Genomic DNA, 15,687 nt, shown 5'->3' on the forward strand with positions numbered 1-15,687 from the left:
ATGTCGGGAATGAATAGGAAGCGAGAGACTTCCTGGCGTCCGGGGGCTCAGCCCGGCGCGGACAGCTCGGCCCCAGCCCTCCATCAACGCCTTGGGGGGACCCCCACGCGGGGCGGCGGCTGTCCAGCCTGGGGCGGCGAGTGGGTGTGAGCCTTGGGGGCCGGCCAAACTTCCTGTCCCGCGCTGCCGCTGCTTCCGGCGGGAGCCGGAAGACGCTGTGTGTGGACGGAATTCGGGACCGACTGACGGCTAGCAGGCTGCCCGGGACGGGGAGGTGAGCTCCGGGCTGGGCCAGGCCACAGCCGCACAGCTAGATGGTCGCCGAGAGGGAGGGAGCCAGTACCGGTCCCTCGGGGCCTCGGGCCGAGTTCGACTCAGGAGAGGACGGGGAAACCGCCCCCCCCCCCCCTTGGGCACCCCTCCCTTATCTGGCGGGCTCGGGAGCGGCCGGTCTGAAGCCCTACGGCTTCGGCCCTTCCCCTCGAGGCGTTTTGGGGCCGGTGTTTCGGCTCATTTGCTTGGTTTTGGGGGCCGGGGCTTGGGAACAAGACGGTCCTGAGAAAGCTAGAGTCAGCGAGTCCCTAGGGCGGGGGCTCCTGGACTGCACCCGCAGTCGAGCCCTGCCCGCGGGCTTCGGGGCCTTACACTAAGGCCGTTGCGGTGGGGCAAAGAGGATGCCGAGGAGACTCTGCCTTCGGTATTTCAGCCCAGAGCTACCCCTTCTTTCATACGTCCACTTACTTTCTGGGTCTAGAAGAAGGAAGGCTGCCGGCTCTGAGGGGCTTTGGCTACTAGCTTCTCCTTCGCCTGTCATTTCAAGGCGAGGCTGTGGGCTGTGGGTGTTTACAGCCTTGTAGGCATTCCAAGGTTCAATTTCTCCTCCGACGTTTCTTCAGAGAAAAGAATGCAGTTCGGCCGTTAAAGTTTATCCCACTTGCTCATGAGGCTTTGAAATGCATTTAGGCACCATTTGGAAGTTAAACATTACTAACTTGGGACTTAAGAATTTGTACTTCTTCACTTTGGCGCATGGGTCAATGCAACATATTTGCGAAGTGAATAGAAGAAACATTTCTGAAATAAAGCCGGTGGCATTTTGTTGTTAGGGAGTGAGAAATTTCACCTGTTTTATCTTACTTAGTGTGGACAAAGTCAGCTAAACAGAAGATTTAGGTTCTAATTTTTAAAAATTCTGCATTTAAGTAGATGTCTGGTTTTTGGCAAGTTACTTAATCTCTACCTTTTCCCCCCCTTCTTTGTAAATGAAGAGGCTTACCTATTTATTCAGCGGGTATTTCCTGAATGCTTAGTTTGTGCAAAGCATAATGCTAAGTTAATGAGAGTAGAATGAGTAAGTTCAACCACTTTAACCAATGAGAAAGTTATACATGTAGACACCTAACAGCCTAGACAGGATAGAATCATTGCTAAAATGAGGTGAAATAGCATGTTGTGACAACACTATGGAAAGGACAGATTTGTTTTCACTGGAGGAAAAGGATCAGAGTCTTAGTGGAGGATGGCATTTGAGTTGGATATTAAAATCTGGAAAGGAGGGGCTCCTGGGTGGCTCAGTCGGTTAAGCGTCAAGCTCTTGATTTTGACTCAGGTCATGATCTCACTGTTCGAGGCATGGAGCCCCGTGTTAAGCTCTGTGCTGTCAGCGGGAAGCCTGCTTGGGATTCTCTCTCCACTGTCTCTGCCCCTTCCCACTGCTGACACTGTCTCTCTCAAAATAAATAAATAAGCATTTTAAAAAATGAAAAAAAAAAAAAGTCTGGAAAGGATTTCAAAAAATCACAGCTGGATAGTGCTTATTATTGGTTGAAGAACTATTCTAAGCAAAGATGTGGAGCACTGAAATAGGCTGGTGTGTTCATTCAGTAGCCAGTCCATGTGGGTTGGAGTAAAGGGTTAATTGAGGAAGATGGACGTGCTGTAACTGAAACAGTGTTTGAAGATAGATTGTAGGATATTTGAAATGCCATAGTTAGGGATTTGACTAATATTCTGAGGCACTGAATTTTGAGTGAGTGAAGTAACAAGCATTTCTGTGTTTTGGAAAGATAATTTGAGTGGCTGCATAAAAAGATGGATTGAAGAAGGGAATTTTGGGGCACCTAAACTACTCAGTTGGTTGACTCTTGGTTTTGGCTCAGGTCATGAGATGGTTGGTGGGAGTGAGTCCCACTGCTTGGGATTCTCTCTGTGTCGCTTCCCTGCTTGCTTTCTCTCTCTCTCTCTCTCTCTCTCTCTCTCTCTCTCTCTCTCAAAAATAAATAAATAAACTTAAAAAAGGGAGGGGGGGAATTTTTAGGGAAGGATGACCAGTTAGTAGTTTCTTTTAATAGTGTAGTTGAAAGATAATGAGGCCTAAACAGGGCATTCCAGGGGGAATAAATTTGGGGGAATTAGAACTACTGGGGTTATTTAAATATTGAAGATGAGAGACATTGTTAAAGACCTAGAATTTATGGCTGAGTGGGAAGAGGATTGGGCAATAATTGAAATGGATAATACAGGAAGAAGAACAGGTTTGGTGGTAGAGATGATTATCTGGATTGTGAACATTGTTAGGTTTGAGGTGGATATCTGTGTGGAGATACCCAGCAAGCAGTTAGAAATGAAAATTTGGAGTTGAGGAGAGAGGTCAGGAATAGAGGCAAATATTTTGGTATTATATCCAGGCCATTCATTCATTTATTCAGTGCCTACTAGGTGCTTGCAGGGAAGTTTGTATAGAAGCCCTTTAATCTCATAGTAAAGACAGCCTTGGAGTTTCACAGTATCAGAAATGACTCTTGGAGACCTAAATTCCTTATGAATTACATAAAGTACTTTGCCTGGCACTGTGCTAGGTAGTGGAATGTAAAGTTACAAACAAGACAGACTAGTTCCTGCCCTTGTTTATGGAGCTTACAATTTAGGGGAGTAACCAGACCAAAAAAAAAAAAAAAAAAAAAAAAAAGGAATATTATATAAAAACAAAGGAATTAGAAATAGTAGAGATAGAGAACAAAGGTGGAAGTGTGGGGAATCTTCTTTGGATAAGGTGACCAGGCCAAGCCTTTGTAAATGAGTTGATAGTTAAACAGAGCCCAGAAAAGTGAAAAAGAGGTAACTAATGGAGAGGGAGGTAAAAGCATTCCAAGGCAGAGGATAAGACGTGTGCACATCCCTAACATCAGAAAGAGCTTAATGTGTTGAAGGAACTAAGGTGGCTGGAGCTTGGAGAGCAAGTAAGGGAGAGTGACTCTGGAGTGTGGTTGGAGGAACAGGAATGGATCACATAGGTTCTTACATGCCAGGATAAGGAGTTTAAATTTTATGTAGGTGCATTGGGAAGCCATGTAAAGAGTTGCAAGCAGGTGAGTGATATAATAGGAATCATTTTAATTTTTTTTTAACATTTTTATTTATTTTTGAGAGACAAGAGAGAGACGATTGTGAGCAGGGGAGGGGCAGAGAGAGAGACACACACACACAGAATCTGAAGCAGGCTCCAGGCTCTGAGCTGTCAGCACAGAGCCTGACTCGGGGCCCAAACCCACCCACCAACCATGAGATCATGACCTGAGCCAAAGTCGGATGCTTAACCGGCTGAGCCACCCAGGTGCCCCTAAAAAGATATTTACTACTGGAAAGAGAATGGAATGGAAGGTAGGCAAGAGTAGAAGCAGGGAGACGAGTTAGGTGGCACTAACAGTAGTTTAGGGCAAGTGTTAATGGTGGCCTGAAATAGGGTGGTGGATAGAAGTAGGTGGATTTGTTATCTTAATGGGACTTGCAGCTGGACTGGATATTGGGAGCAAAAGAAAGAAAGTAATAAAAATGATTCCTAAATGGGGTGCATGGTGGTCCTGTCTTAAGTGGAGGATTGTGGTGAGTGGGGCTGGCAGGGCATGATGGAAAACAGGCTTGAGAGAGAATTAATTTTAGACACATTAGAGATACCAAGTTTCAAACATTAAGTACAGATACCAAGTAAGCAATTGTATATGCAGGTCTGCAGCTCAGGGACGTATCTGGGCTATAAATAAAAATTTTGGTGATGAGCACGCAGTGTTGTATTGAAGTGTTGAATTACTGTATTGTGTACCTGAAACTAATATTATGCTGTATGTTAACTAATTGGAGTTTAAATAAAAACTTTAAAAAATTTTGGAGACTATCATTTAAAGCCATGAACTTATGCTAAGAGGAGAGTGTAGCAAGAGAAGAGGTCCTGAATACTATCCTGAGGAATATTAGTATTTAGAGGCTGCATGCAGGAAGAGTATAGAAGTTACCAAAGGAGGGACGCCTGGATGGCTCAGTCAGTTAAGCATTCAATTTTGGATCAGGTCATGATCTCAGTGAGCTTGAAGACCTACATCGGGCTTTGTACTGACAGTGCAGAACCTGCTTGGGATTCTCTCTCTGTCTCTCTCTCTCTCCCACCCTCCCTCCCTCCCTCCCTCCGTCTCTCTCTTTCTTGCTCTTTCTCTCAAAGGAAAAAAAAAAAAAGTCACCAAAGGAAACTGGAGGAATTGCAATGACAATAAGAGTAAAATGAGGAACACGTATCTTTGAAGCAAAGACAGTAAGTGTTTGAGGAAGGAGACAGTGCTTCTAAGGGATAATACCAGTTATGGCTCTGATTGCTTCAGAAGTAACCAGTTTGCTTCAGAAGAGGAATTTATAACAAGGATGTGGGCAGCTCATAGGATCAAAGGAAATGATGAAGGCCTTGGCTTCATAAAGGACAGGAATCTGAGCAGCCCCAGGGGAGGCTGCTAGCTGCATTACCGGAATGAATGGGCTGCTGCAGCAGTTTTCAGCCCTTTGTTACTTCTTTTAGAATTCACGTTCTGAGGAAAAGTGGCTGATTTGTTCAGTGCAGGTCAAGTGTCCAACAGTTGGTCAGTGAAGGAAAGAACACCTTAATCTGCAGTCTCACCAAAGGTGTATCCAGTGGGGGAGGAGTACATCCCCACACTAATGTAGATCCTGTCACCTAAGCAGGGGAAATGAATGTAGGACAATTAAAAACAATAGTTGTTCACTGCAAAGGTCAAATAAGATTAGGACTGCAGAATGTCCATTGGATTTGAAAACATGAAGATCTTTGGTACCCTTTACAAGAGAAGTTTTGGTGAAGTCTTGGGATTGAATAGTGACTGGAGATGAGAAAGTGGAGACAAGTCTTTTGATAAATTTGGCTCTGAAGGTTTGCAGAGAAAGGGGGAAGTCACTAGAATAAAAATGAGAGCTGTGGAATAGAACACCTCAGCAGATCCTGGGAAGGAAAAGGGAAGGCCCCGGATAAATCCTGTATTGCTAAGATTCATTCTGGCTTCACACTTCTATGTTCCAATTTTTTTTTTCATTAGTACCTGTTACCACTTAACTATTAGAATTTAATCAACTTGCATAATATACTAGATATGAATATAAGAAGTTACCTGGCTTTTCTTTTCCTAGGACTACTATCTTATTAATTAATTAATTAATTATTTTGAGAGAGAGAGTGTATGAGCATGAACTAAGGAGAAGGGCAGAGAGAGAGAGAGAGGGAGAGAGAGAGAAAGGCTCTACACTCAGGAGCCCAACGTGGGGCTTGATCCCACCACCCTAGGATCATGACTTGAACCGAAATCAAGAGTTGATGCTTAACTGACTGAGCCACCCAGGCGCCCCTACAACTACCATTTTATACCAAAATTTAAGCTACTCTTTTTTAAATTTTAATTTTTGGCCCTTGTAATTCCCTGCCATTAGTAGAATTTTTGGTGTAGTATTTTTCAGCTTTAGTGAAACATCATTTGGGTCTATATCTGTGGTCAGACATAGGTAGAAATGGAGGAAGCCAAGAAGCAGATTGGTGACCAATCGGGAAGAACCATGGTGTTTCTTAATTTCTTCCCTTTTTTTTCTTACCCTTTCCCTCCCTTCTTTCTGAAACTGGGTCAAGGTCAAGGCATTTTCTACCTCCCTCAAATAAGAACAGTACTGATATTCTGGACTTTGTTTTCCTAGGGTAGAATCACATTACTTTTTAGAAGCTGACACAATGATGTTCTGTTTCTTTCTTGAGCAGAGTAGTAAAAGCCCCTGATCATCTTTCCCTTTGGAATGCACTCCCTTCTGTACGGCAGTCAGAACTGAGGCAAGAGACCGGTATCAGTTATGTTCCTCTGTTGCTTGTTTAGTTTATTTTGGCTTAGTTTTTCCTCCCAATATTTCTCTGTGTAGCCTGCATTGATTTTAGGCCATCTCCACCCTCTGGACACAGTGTTACCACTAACTAATTCCTGTCTTGTGTGAGGATTCAAGTAATTTCAGTTTCCCCAAGACTCTTATCAGTGATAATTGCTGACTTGTAATGTATATTTATAGCAGGTTTATATCTATGGTTTTATGTTTTATGGCTGAGTCTGTGTTTAACATATGTATTTTAGACTTTTGAAGATACTTTATAGTGTTTTTCAATCTGTGGGACATAATCTGTTAAGTAGTTTGTGAGATCACTTTAGTGGGTTTTATTTAAAAAAATTCAGAGTCGGGGCGTCTGGGTGGCTCAGTCGGTTGGGCGTCCGACTTCAGCTCAGGTCACGATCTCGCAGTCCGTGAGTTCGAGCCCCGTGTCGGGCTCTGGGCTGATGGCTCAGAGCCTGGAGCCTGCTTCCGATTCTGTGTCTCCCTCTCTCTCTGCCCCTCCCCCGTTCATGCTCTGTCTCTCTCTGTCTCAAAAATAAATAAATGTTAAAAAAATAAATAAATAAAAATAAAAAAATTCAGAGTGCATGAGATTAACATAGGTTAGTATTGTTTCATGAAAATATGTTATTTGCATCTCAGCATGTGTTTCATTCTCTGAGGTATGATGGAAAATATATCTTACTGTGGGTTGCAGTCAAACACTGCTTTATAGGAAATTTGGGCTCTGTAATAAAGGCAGATTTCTTAACCTTTTATAGTATACAATGCATTCGATAGATTTACTTGTCTCTTAAGCACTTATGCAGAGCTTTGTTTTTGAAGAATTTTGTAAGCGTTTCTGTTGACTGATAGGTAAATAGTCCTAGGTAGATTTGTTTCATCTGTATTTCAGATGAGTTACTTAGGGCCAAGAAGTTGAGTAGCTTGCCTAGGTCTCAACCAAAAAGTCAGAGGCAGAATTTAGATTTTTGCTTTAGAGACCTTGGATTTTTTTTTTTTTTTTTTTTTTTTTTTTTTTTTTTAATAAACATCTCAGCTTCTTTATTTAACTTGTTTAGCTACTTAGTATTAATGAATAATTTGCTGGATGATGTTGAGTGTACTGTAGAAGAATGCAGTTTATCAGACTTCAGTTCTCAGGATTTGTTTATTTGGCTAAAAAACAGAAGGAGAATTGTTTTCAGGATGGTCTAGATCATAGAGATCTCTTTTGTCTTAAATCTGCTTTGCTTTTGTTATGAGTTCTCTCATTACCAATTTACAGAAGTTTTCAGGCCTTCCTGTACTTTGCTTTGGTTCATTGCAAAGATGTCTATTGCCTGCATTCCTTTTAACCTTTAAGCTGACTATGGGATAGCATATTAACATATTCTGCTATTATTAACTATTAATATAATAGCAGTGGTAGGGCAGTGGATTTCTAAAAAATATAATTTGTGCTGGACCAAGATTGTTTTCTTTAAGCAGTCTAATGTGCTTTGATGGCCAAAAGGAACAATGCACACAGTAAAATTCAGTTGTTGGCATGGGTAGAGGGAGAAAGGGTCTGACTATTATTTCGTATTTATTAGACTTATCCCTGGGTTTCTGAGATCAGTTTGTTTTGTTGTGAACTCTATCTAGAACCAAGATGCCTTATTTATGACTTGTGAAAAATATGATTTGATGGGCCTATCCTTGGTTTGATGATGGTTAAATGTCATTATCTCCTTTGTTATTTAAAATGGGCTGGATTAGTAATTTTTCCAATATAAAAGGAAATAAGAATATAAATTTTGCCTGTCTACCAGGTAAAGATACAAAATAAAAATGAGCAACTATTAGTGTTCACATTAAAGAATTTGGGAGATGGGTCACCTGTGTGGCTCAGTCAGTTGAGCATCTGACTCTTGATTTTGGCTCAGATCATGATCCCAGGGTTGTGGGTTGAGCCCCCATGACCGGCTCCATGCTGAGTGTGGAGCCTGCTTGAGATTCTCTATCTCTCTCTCTGACCCTCTCTTATGCTCGTGGGTGCATTTTCTCTCTCTCTCTCTCTCTCTCTCTCTCTCTCTCTCTCTCTCTCTCTCAAAAACAAATAGTAATAAAAATAAAGAATTTGGGGTGATGTATGTGACTACTTGGTATTGCATTTCTAGTATCTTAATTAATAGCATAAGGAAGCCTGGGAAGAAATCTCTTTGAGACCCATAATTACCTTGAAAATAGCTTCCTTTTGAGTAAGTGCAGTCCTATTCACTCCCGTGTCATGCATATTGCATTTAAAGGAAAAACATTGCATTGCACACTATAGTGGCCCCATACTGCCAAATTATTTTTATTATGATTACATTAAATATACTCAGACATAAAGCTATGTAGTAATTCTTATCCCTCCTACATTGAAGATCCCAGTAGCTCTTTTTTTTTCAAGTTTTTTTTCTTTTTTTTTTTGAGAGAGAGAGAGAGAGAGCGAGCATGAGCAGGGGAGGGGCAGAGAGCGTGAAGGAGAGAGAGAGAGAATCCTAAGCAGGTTCCACATCACCAAGGCAGAGCCTGACGCTGCGTTTGTGAGACCATGACCTGAACTGAAACCAAGAGTAGACAAAAACAAGAGTAGATGCTTAACCAGCTGAGCCACCCAGGTGCCCCTATAGATTTATTTTTAATTGATGAATAGTTGACATATAGTGTTAAATTAGTTTCAGGTGTACAACATAGTGATTTGACAGTTTGATACATTACCACAATTTGATAGACTATTCAGTAAGCCTAGTTACCCACCTGCCACCATACAAACTTATTACAATATTAGCAGTCTAATATGTTTTGATGACTCAAAGGAACTGTGTACTTAGTACAGTTTAGGTTGTTACGATTATATCAGTTGTTGCCATGGAGTTAGATCTTTATGAGTAAGTATACAAATGTAAACTACACCATAAAACAAAATTTAAAATACCATTCATATTGTGTGGTAGAGATGTTGTTTTGCTGAAATGAAGTACTTAATGTTGAACTTAATAGCGGAAAGATTTAGCCTTGGATTCGGGAATATATTTCATCGGTTTCTACATTTACCTTTAGTAATACTAATCCAGAGAATATCATACAAGGTAGTATTTATAGTGTCAAGACATTGTTAAGCAGCTTATGATAATGGGATCTCACATTTAACTAAAACTGACTAGAAGTCCTTGAATGACAGTTTTAATGAGGTTTTGTTTGATAACTGTAGAGTTAGAGTTGCCTTGTTCAAATGAAGATAAGATTTGCATTGCAAATGAGAAGATAACACAGAATGGGAAAAGGTTTGTGCAAATCATTTATCTGATAAGGAGCTTATATCTAGAATATATAAAGAACTCTTACAACTCAACAATAAAAAGACCAATCAATTTAAAAAATGAGCCAACAATCTGAGTAAGTATTTCTCCTAAAAAGATGTACAAATGGCCTATAAGCACATGAAGAGATGTTCAAAACCATTAGCTATCAGGTAATGCAGTTCAGAACCACAATGGGTTACCATTCACACCCATTAAGAGAGCTATAATAATGTGTTGGTGAGGATGTAGAGAAATCCACTGCTGGTGGGATTGTGAAATGGTGCAGACACTTTGGAAGACAGCCTGGTAATTCCTCACAAGGTTAAATAGAGTTGCCATGTGACCTGGCAATTCCACTTCTAGGTATATATCCAAAAGAGTAAAAATACATGTCCACACAAAAACTTGTACATCAATGTTCATGGCAGCTTTATTCATAATAGCCAAATTGTAGAAATAACCCAATGTCCATTAACTGTTACTTGGATAAATAAAATGTGTGTAGAATATTACTTGACAATAAAAAGAAATGCTGATACATGCTACAACAGGGAGGAACCTTGGAATCATTATGCTAAGTGATAGCAGCCAAGCACAAAATATCACATGTATAAATCCATTTATATGAAATGTCCAGAATAGGCAAATCCATACAGACAGAAATAGAGTAGTGGTTGCCTAGGCCTGGTCAGGGGAAGGTTTGGAAGGAAATGAGGATTGATTGCTAATGGGTACAAGAGTTTCTTTTTGGGGGTGATAAAGTTGTTATAAAATTGATTTTGTGGGGCACCTGGATGGTTCAATTGATAAGCGTCCAAATTTGGCTTAAGTTATGATCTTGTGGTTCGTGAGTTTGAGCCCTGCGTGGGGCTCTGTGCTGCTGACGGCTCAGAGCCTGGAGCCTGCTTCGGATTCTGTGTCTCCTTCTCTCTCTGCCTCTCCCCTGCTCATACTCTGTCTCTTTCTCTCTCTCAAAAGTAAGTGAACAGTAAAAACATTTTAAAAATTGATTGTGGTTGTAGTTGCACAACTCTGTGAATATACTAAAAACAATTTAACCAAACTCTTTAAATGAGTGAATCGTATGGTATATAAATTATACCTCAGTGAAACTGTTACTTAAAGACTTACATTGTAGTTTTTGAAACCTGTTAAATGGATGATGGGAATTAAGAATAGAAACAGATTTAATTGCATATTTGCCATCACACTTTCAGCTAATAAACATAGCAGGTTGCTGTGTTAAAGATGAGATTCACACAGTACACTTGATTTGGTACTGAGTGCTCTAGTACAGATTCTTTTGAGGTCAGCCTGCCTGTTCTATGCTACTAGTCTCTCTTTAGTTCACAGTGTACGTACAAACCACAAACTTGGGCACCAAACTTAGGCAGAACTCAATTATATATACCCTTTTGTTCTAGAAAATGCTTATGTTAATTTTTTTTAAAGATTATCACTGAAATGAGGGGCACCTGGGTGGCTCAGTCAGTTATGCATCTGACTCTTGGTTTTGGCTCAGGTCATGATCTCACAGTTCTTGAGATAGAGCCTGGCATCAAGCCCTTCCTTGGGCTCTGAGCTGACAGCACAGAGCCTGCTTAGGATTCTCTCTCTCCCTTTCTCTGCCCCTCCCCTGCTCACATGCACACGTTCTCTCTCTCTCTCTCTCTCTCTCTCTCTCTCTCTCTCTGTCTCAAAATAAAACAGAAAGATTATCACTAAAATGAAGACACTAAAATAAAAAGATATCATGGATAGCCATGGACCCTTGAGAAATGGTGATCTAGAGGTGGCTCTTAAACTAGAAGAGAGGTGGTAGCTTCCCTCTTTAAATTGTTATTACAGCTTTGCCAAACTATCTAAGATCTAGTATATGATTTTTCTCTTGTTCAGTGCACATATTCATGAACTTCATTTTTTTTTTTTTCCATTTCTCTTTAGGTAAGGGTACTAGAAATGCAGCTAGCACCATTCTTTTCTAAGAACCTTAACAAATATAAAGGAGAGTGAATAGTTGTCTAGTTTCCTAGAGATTTTACAATCCTGTAAACTCAAAGTTGGAGGAACCTTAAGGATAACTTAAACAAACATTTGGTAATTTCTTGGCTTCTTGAGATGAGCTGGAATTGGGGAAGAGGAATTCTTAAATCCTGGTGTTCCAAGATCAGATGTAGATAGATGTAATCACCATTCATGCCAACCTGCTCTGTAGGTGTGAGTTCTGGTTCTGCAACTTAATAACTTAAGTGATGTACTGAGCCTTGGTTCCTTCTTCTGTGAAAAAGAGAGATGGATAAATCACATTGAACTATTTTGTATAGTCATTGCATAAGAAAAAACACATGTGAAAGGAAAAGTCAGGAATTTATGATACTTGGTTTTATGTGGGGAACTTAAATAAAAGGACACTTTCACTTACATCTTATGAATTATTTTTTTACGATGAAAATGAGGATTTCTGGAAGCTAGCAAGGGGGAGAGGAAGGAACCAAAAGGGCAATGAACAGAAATGAAAATTTATTCAGGTACTTCTATATGTTCTTTTTGTAGAGTAAGTCTGCCTTTTGTAACTTTCTAGTCAACCTTGGTATTCATTGAAAATTCCCATCCTGGGTACATTTTACGCTGTATGGTTAGTTTGTATATAGCAGTGTTCCCAATTTTAGCAACAATTGTACAAAATAAAGTGGACTCATTTGTCAAAATTCTGAAAAAAAATTAAGCTATAAGAAAGTAAGAATTTTAATTATGGGGGAAAACAGCTGCATCGGGGTCCCAAGGGTACTACTTTTGGGAAACACTGTTCAAATTTTCACTGTGTAACTACTTTTAGAAAGATGGGGAAATTGAGAAAAGAAAAATAAGTCACACCAGTGTATACCACCTAACATAGCTACTATCATAGTTGTGTAAATTCCCTTTTACCTTCTTAACTAGTTTTAATAATAGCAAGTGTATACTTCTGAATTTTGTTTTTGTAATTTAACATGTCATTAGCATTTTTTGTTGTTGTTGCATTGTTTTCATAACCGTATTTTTAAGTGACAGTGCCATAACCTAATTAACTATTCCCTGAGTGTTGGGTATATATGTCTATTTATATCTTGCTTGCAGTTGTTTGTTATCACAGATGCTAACAAGAAATTCTTTGGGCACATACCTTTTTCCATTTTTAAGAACTTTTCTAAAATAGATATTAGAATTAGGAATTCTCTAAATACAACTTTTAATGGATTTTGACACCTGTTGGGTTTGTTCTATTTAAAACAAGTGTTTGGGCTGAATTCGTTATTTTTTGCTTGTTGTGATTTTTGGATACGTGGAGAAGTGCCTTTGTTTATTTAGCTGCATTTTTTCACTACTCTAATTCTCTCTTTCTCTCTCTTATCTTTTTTTAGGCTAAATTGATTATCCACTCAGCACAGCATCTTACAGGAAAAGCATAGCATTTCCTAAAGGAATATGAGCATAGCAGGAAGGTGTCATTGACTCTGAATTAAATTTTTAACCTGTCCCCTCAACAGCTACAGGATTTGGAAGCTGAATCAATGTTATCAGATGAGTTAGAATCCAAACCAGAGGTGAGCCAAGGCAACACTTTTTGTTTATTTATTTATATTTTTTTGTGGGCTATCTTCCAGAGTTCGTCCTTAGTTCAGGAGTCAGCCAACTTTTTCTATAATGAACCAGATAGTAAATATTTAAAGTTTTTGTGGGCTGTATGGTTTTGATTATAACTACTAGTTTGTTATTTTTTCTATCACTAAATACTTTTAAAACTTTGTTTTTACCTACCACTTTTTATATTTATTTAAGTGAGTGTAAGTTGGTATACATCTAGGTAATTGCATAATGACAAAATTTTTATATAGATGGTGTATATGTGTATGTGTATATACATATGTAAATTTTTACTGCCACAACCATTTTTAAATTAATTTTGTATATGTCTGAAAGTGTTTTCTTCCTGAATGTGATTAGATGATTTAAACATTTTTTCTTTTTATTCATTTTTCTCACAGAATTTTAGTATATCTGTGTTGCATAGTGGAAAGTTCAATGAATTTGGAATCAGGGTACATAAGTTGGAAGACTTACTTCTCCTAAGTAGTCATGTGATCTTAGACAACTTATTTGATGTCTTCAACTTGATTCCTTGTCTTTAAAATACATGTTCAGTCTTAACTGAATTATACTGATGATTAAATGAGCCAGTACTCAAAAAAGTGCTTTGTAAAACGTAATCAGTACAATGCAGTTGACTTCTTAATAGCCTTCATTTAAAAATAAAATTATTTTTGTATTTTCTCTGATAGAAGGTAATAGAGGTTAACTTAATTATATAATTCAGCTTTTCTTTAGAACAGTGCACTTGATAAAAATAACTGTAAATGTTATTTTATATAGGTAATCTAGTTTTTCTATAAATGTGGTTGAGACTAGCAAGCAATGAAGACTTAATTACATTATCAACTTTTGGTAAATTCAACGGTTTAGATTCATTCCTAACAACTTGTATTTTTCAATATTGTCTCCCCCACACCCTCAGCTCCTGGTACAGTTCGTTCAGAATACATCCATCCCATTGGGACAGGGGCTAGTAGAATCAGAAGCTAAAGACATTACTTGCTTGTCCCTCCTTCCGGTGACTGAGGCCTCAGAATGCAGTCGGCTAATGTTACCAGGTAAAAATTAAGATCACAAGAAATAAGATAAGCAAGTCTTAAGAGCTTAGCCTGCTCTGTGATACTGGTGAGATGAGATAACTGACTGGTAGCAACTGTAAAAATTAGGAATCATGGAGAATAAGCAACCACGGAAGTCACAAGTGCATTGGTAATTTAAGCTATAGTAATGGATAGGATCATTCATAGAATGTGAGAGTGAGAAGAAAAGATCAAGGTGGAATTCCCTATTCAAGGTACAGGGTATAAAGCAGGAGAGCCTGCTGTAAAGCAGGAGAATCAATGTGTCAGATGCTTCTGAGAAGCCCATGAGATAGGGACTATCCCAATGAGATAGGGCCAACAAGGCCATTGTTGACCTTGGCAGGACCCGCTCCATGGAAAGAGAGTGGAAAGCCAGGCTGCAGTGGGTTGAGGTATCAGTGCAAGCTAAGTGTAGTTGAGGAAGTAACTACACTTTCTAAAGGCTCTCTTGCTAGGGGAGGAAAAAAGAAGGACAGAAAGTAGATGGCAGAATTCTTTTTTAAGGTCTGAAATATTTGAAGATGGTTTTATGCTAAGAGGAAAGAGCCAGTTAGAGCAGAAAGAATGGATAATTAGTGGGGAGTCTCTAGGAGAGGTAGGAGGAGGCAGAATGCTGATCATGGGTAGTGAGATTAATTTTGGATGGGGAAAAGGAGATCCTATCACTTGACTATTAGAAGAACATTATTTTTGGATGCAGTGAATTCTTTATTTTCTGGAAATTGAAATGTTTAAAATTTGGAATGCTGTAAAACCTTGGTTTGTGAGCATAATTTGTTCTGGAAACATGCTTGTAATCCAAAGCACTTATATATCAAAGTGAATTTCCCCATAAGAAATAATGGGAACTCAGATGATTCATTCCACAACCCAAAAATATTCATATAAAAATGATTATAATACTGTAATATAATACAAAATAATAAAGAAAATACAAAATATAAAGAAAAATAAAGTAACCTGCACTTACCTTTGAAAGCCTTCGTGGCTGGCGTGAGGGAGACGAGAGAGGAGGGTTATTATGTATGATGACTTTCATTATCACTAATGGAATCACTGCTATCTATTGGCTCAATGGAGTCTTTTTCTTTTTCCTCAACTTTAACAAGGAACCTATCCAATGACCTAGAATTGAAGCAAAACATTCTTAAGCTTACTTGTGGATGGAAAAGCAAAGGACTGACTGTCCATAGGTGCTTTGAAGTGACAAAAAATACACTAGTGCTAGCTGTGGTCACCTTCCAATGTTCTGAAAAGTCACTGATTTCTGACAAACACCATGGCCTGAGACCAAGCATGTGAGCATGGGAGGCCATCACCCACCCACAATCCCACAGTGAGCAAGTGAACGAGAAAGAGAGAGAGAGAAGAACCACTGGCTTAGTTGTGATCACGTGACGTTCGGTGTCACATATTACTCATATTGCAAGACATTGTTCATTTATCAAGTTAAAATTTATTAGAAA

General features: G+C 39.3%; 1 protein-coding gene across 6 annotated transcripts in view; it reads left to right on the forward strand.

Moving 5' to 3' along the window:
• Positions 1-160: 160 nt before the first annotated feature.
• The window catches only part of ZNF410 (zinc finger protein 410), a 49,527-nt gene continuing 34,000 nt past the window's right edge, over positions 161-15,687 (forward strand). For 5 of the 6 annotated variants that reach the window (XR_002074539.2, XM_019427100.2, XM_019427101.2 and 2 more), the window contains exons 1-3: positions 161-274; positions 12,911-13,093; positions 14,062-14,197. Coding sequence is in view for 5 of the 6 variants with exons in the window: in XM_019427100.2 (XP_019282645.1) it covers positions 13,061-13,093; positions 14,062-14,197 (169 nt within the window). In the remaining variant the exon portion in view is untranslated. Of the gene's footprint in view, positions 275-12,012; positions 12,038-12,910; positions 13,094-14,061; positions 14,198-15,687 lie in introns of those variants that run through there. The other variant, XM_053889596.1, reaches the window with a different exon arrangement.

Source organism: Panthera pardus, unplaced genomic scaffold, assembly GCF_024362965.1.
Source record: "Panthera pardus isolate Hobbes unplaced genomic scaffold, ASM2436296v1 HiC_scaffold_24, whole genome shotgun sequence".
Lineage (NCBI taxonomy): Eukaryota > Metazoa > Chordata > Mammalia > Carnivora > Felidae > Panthera > Panthera pardus.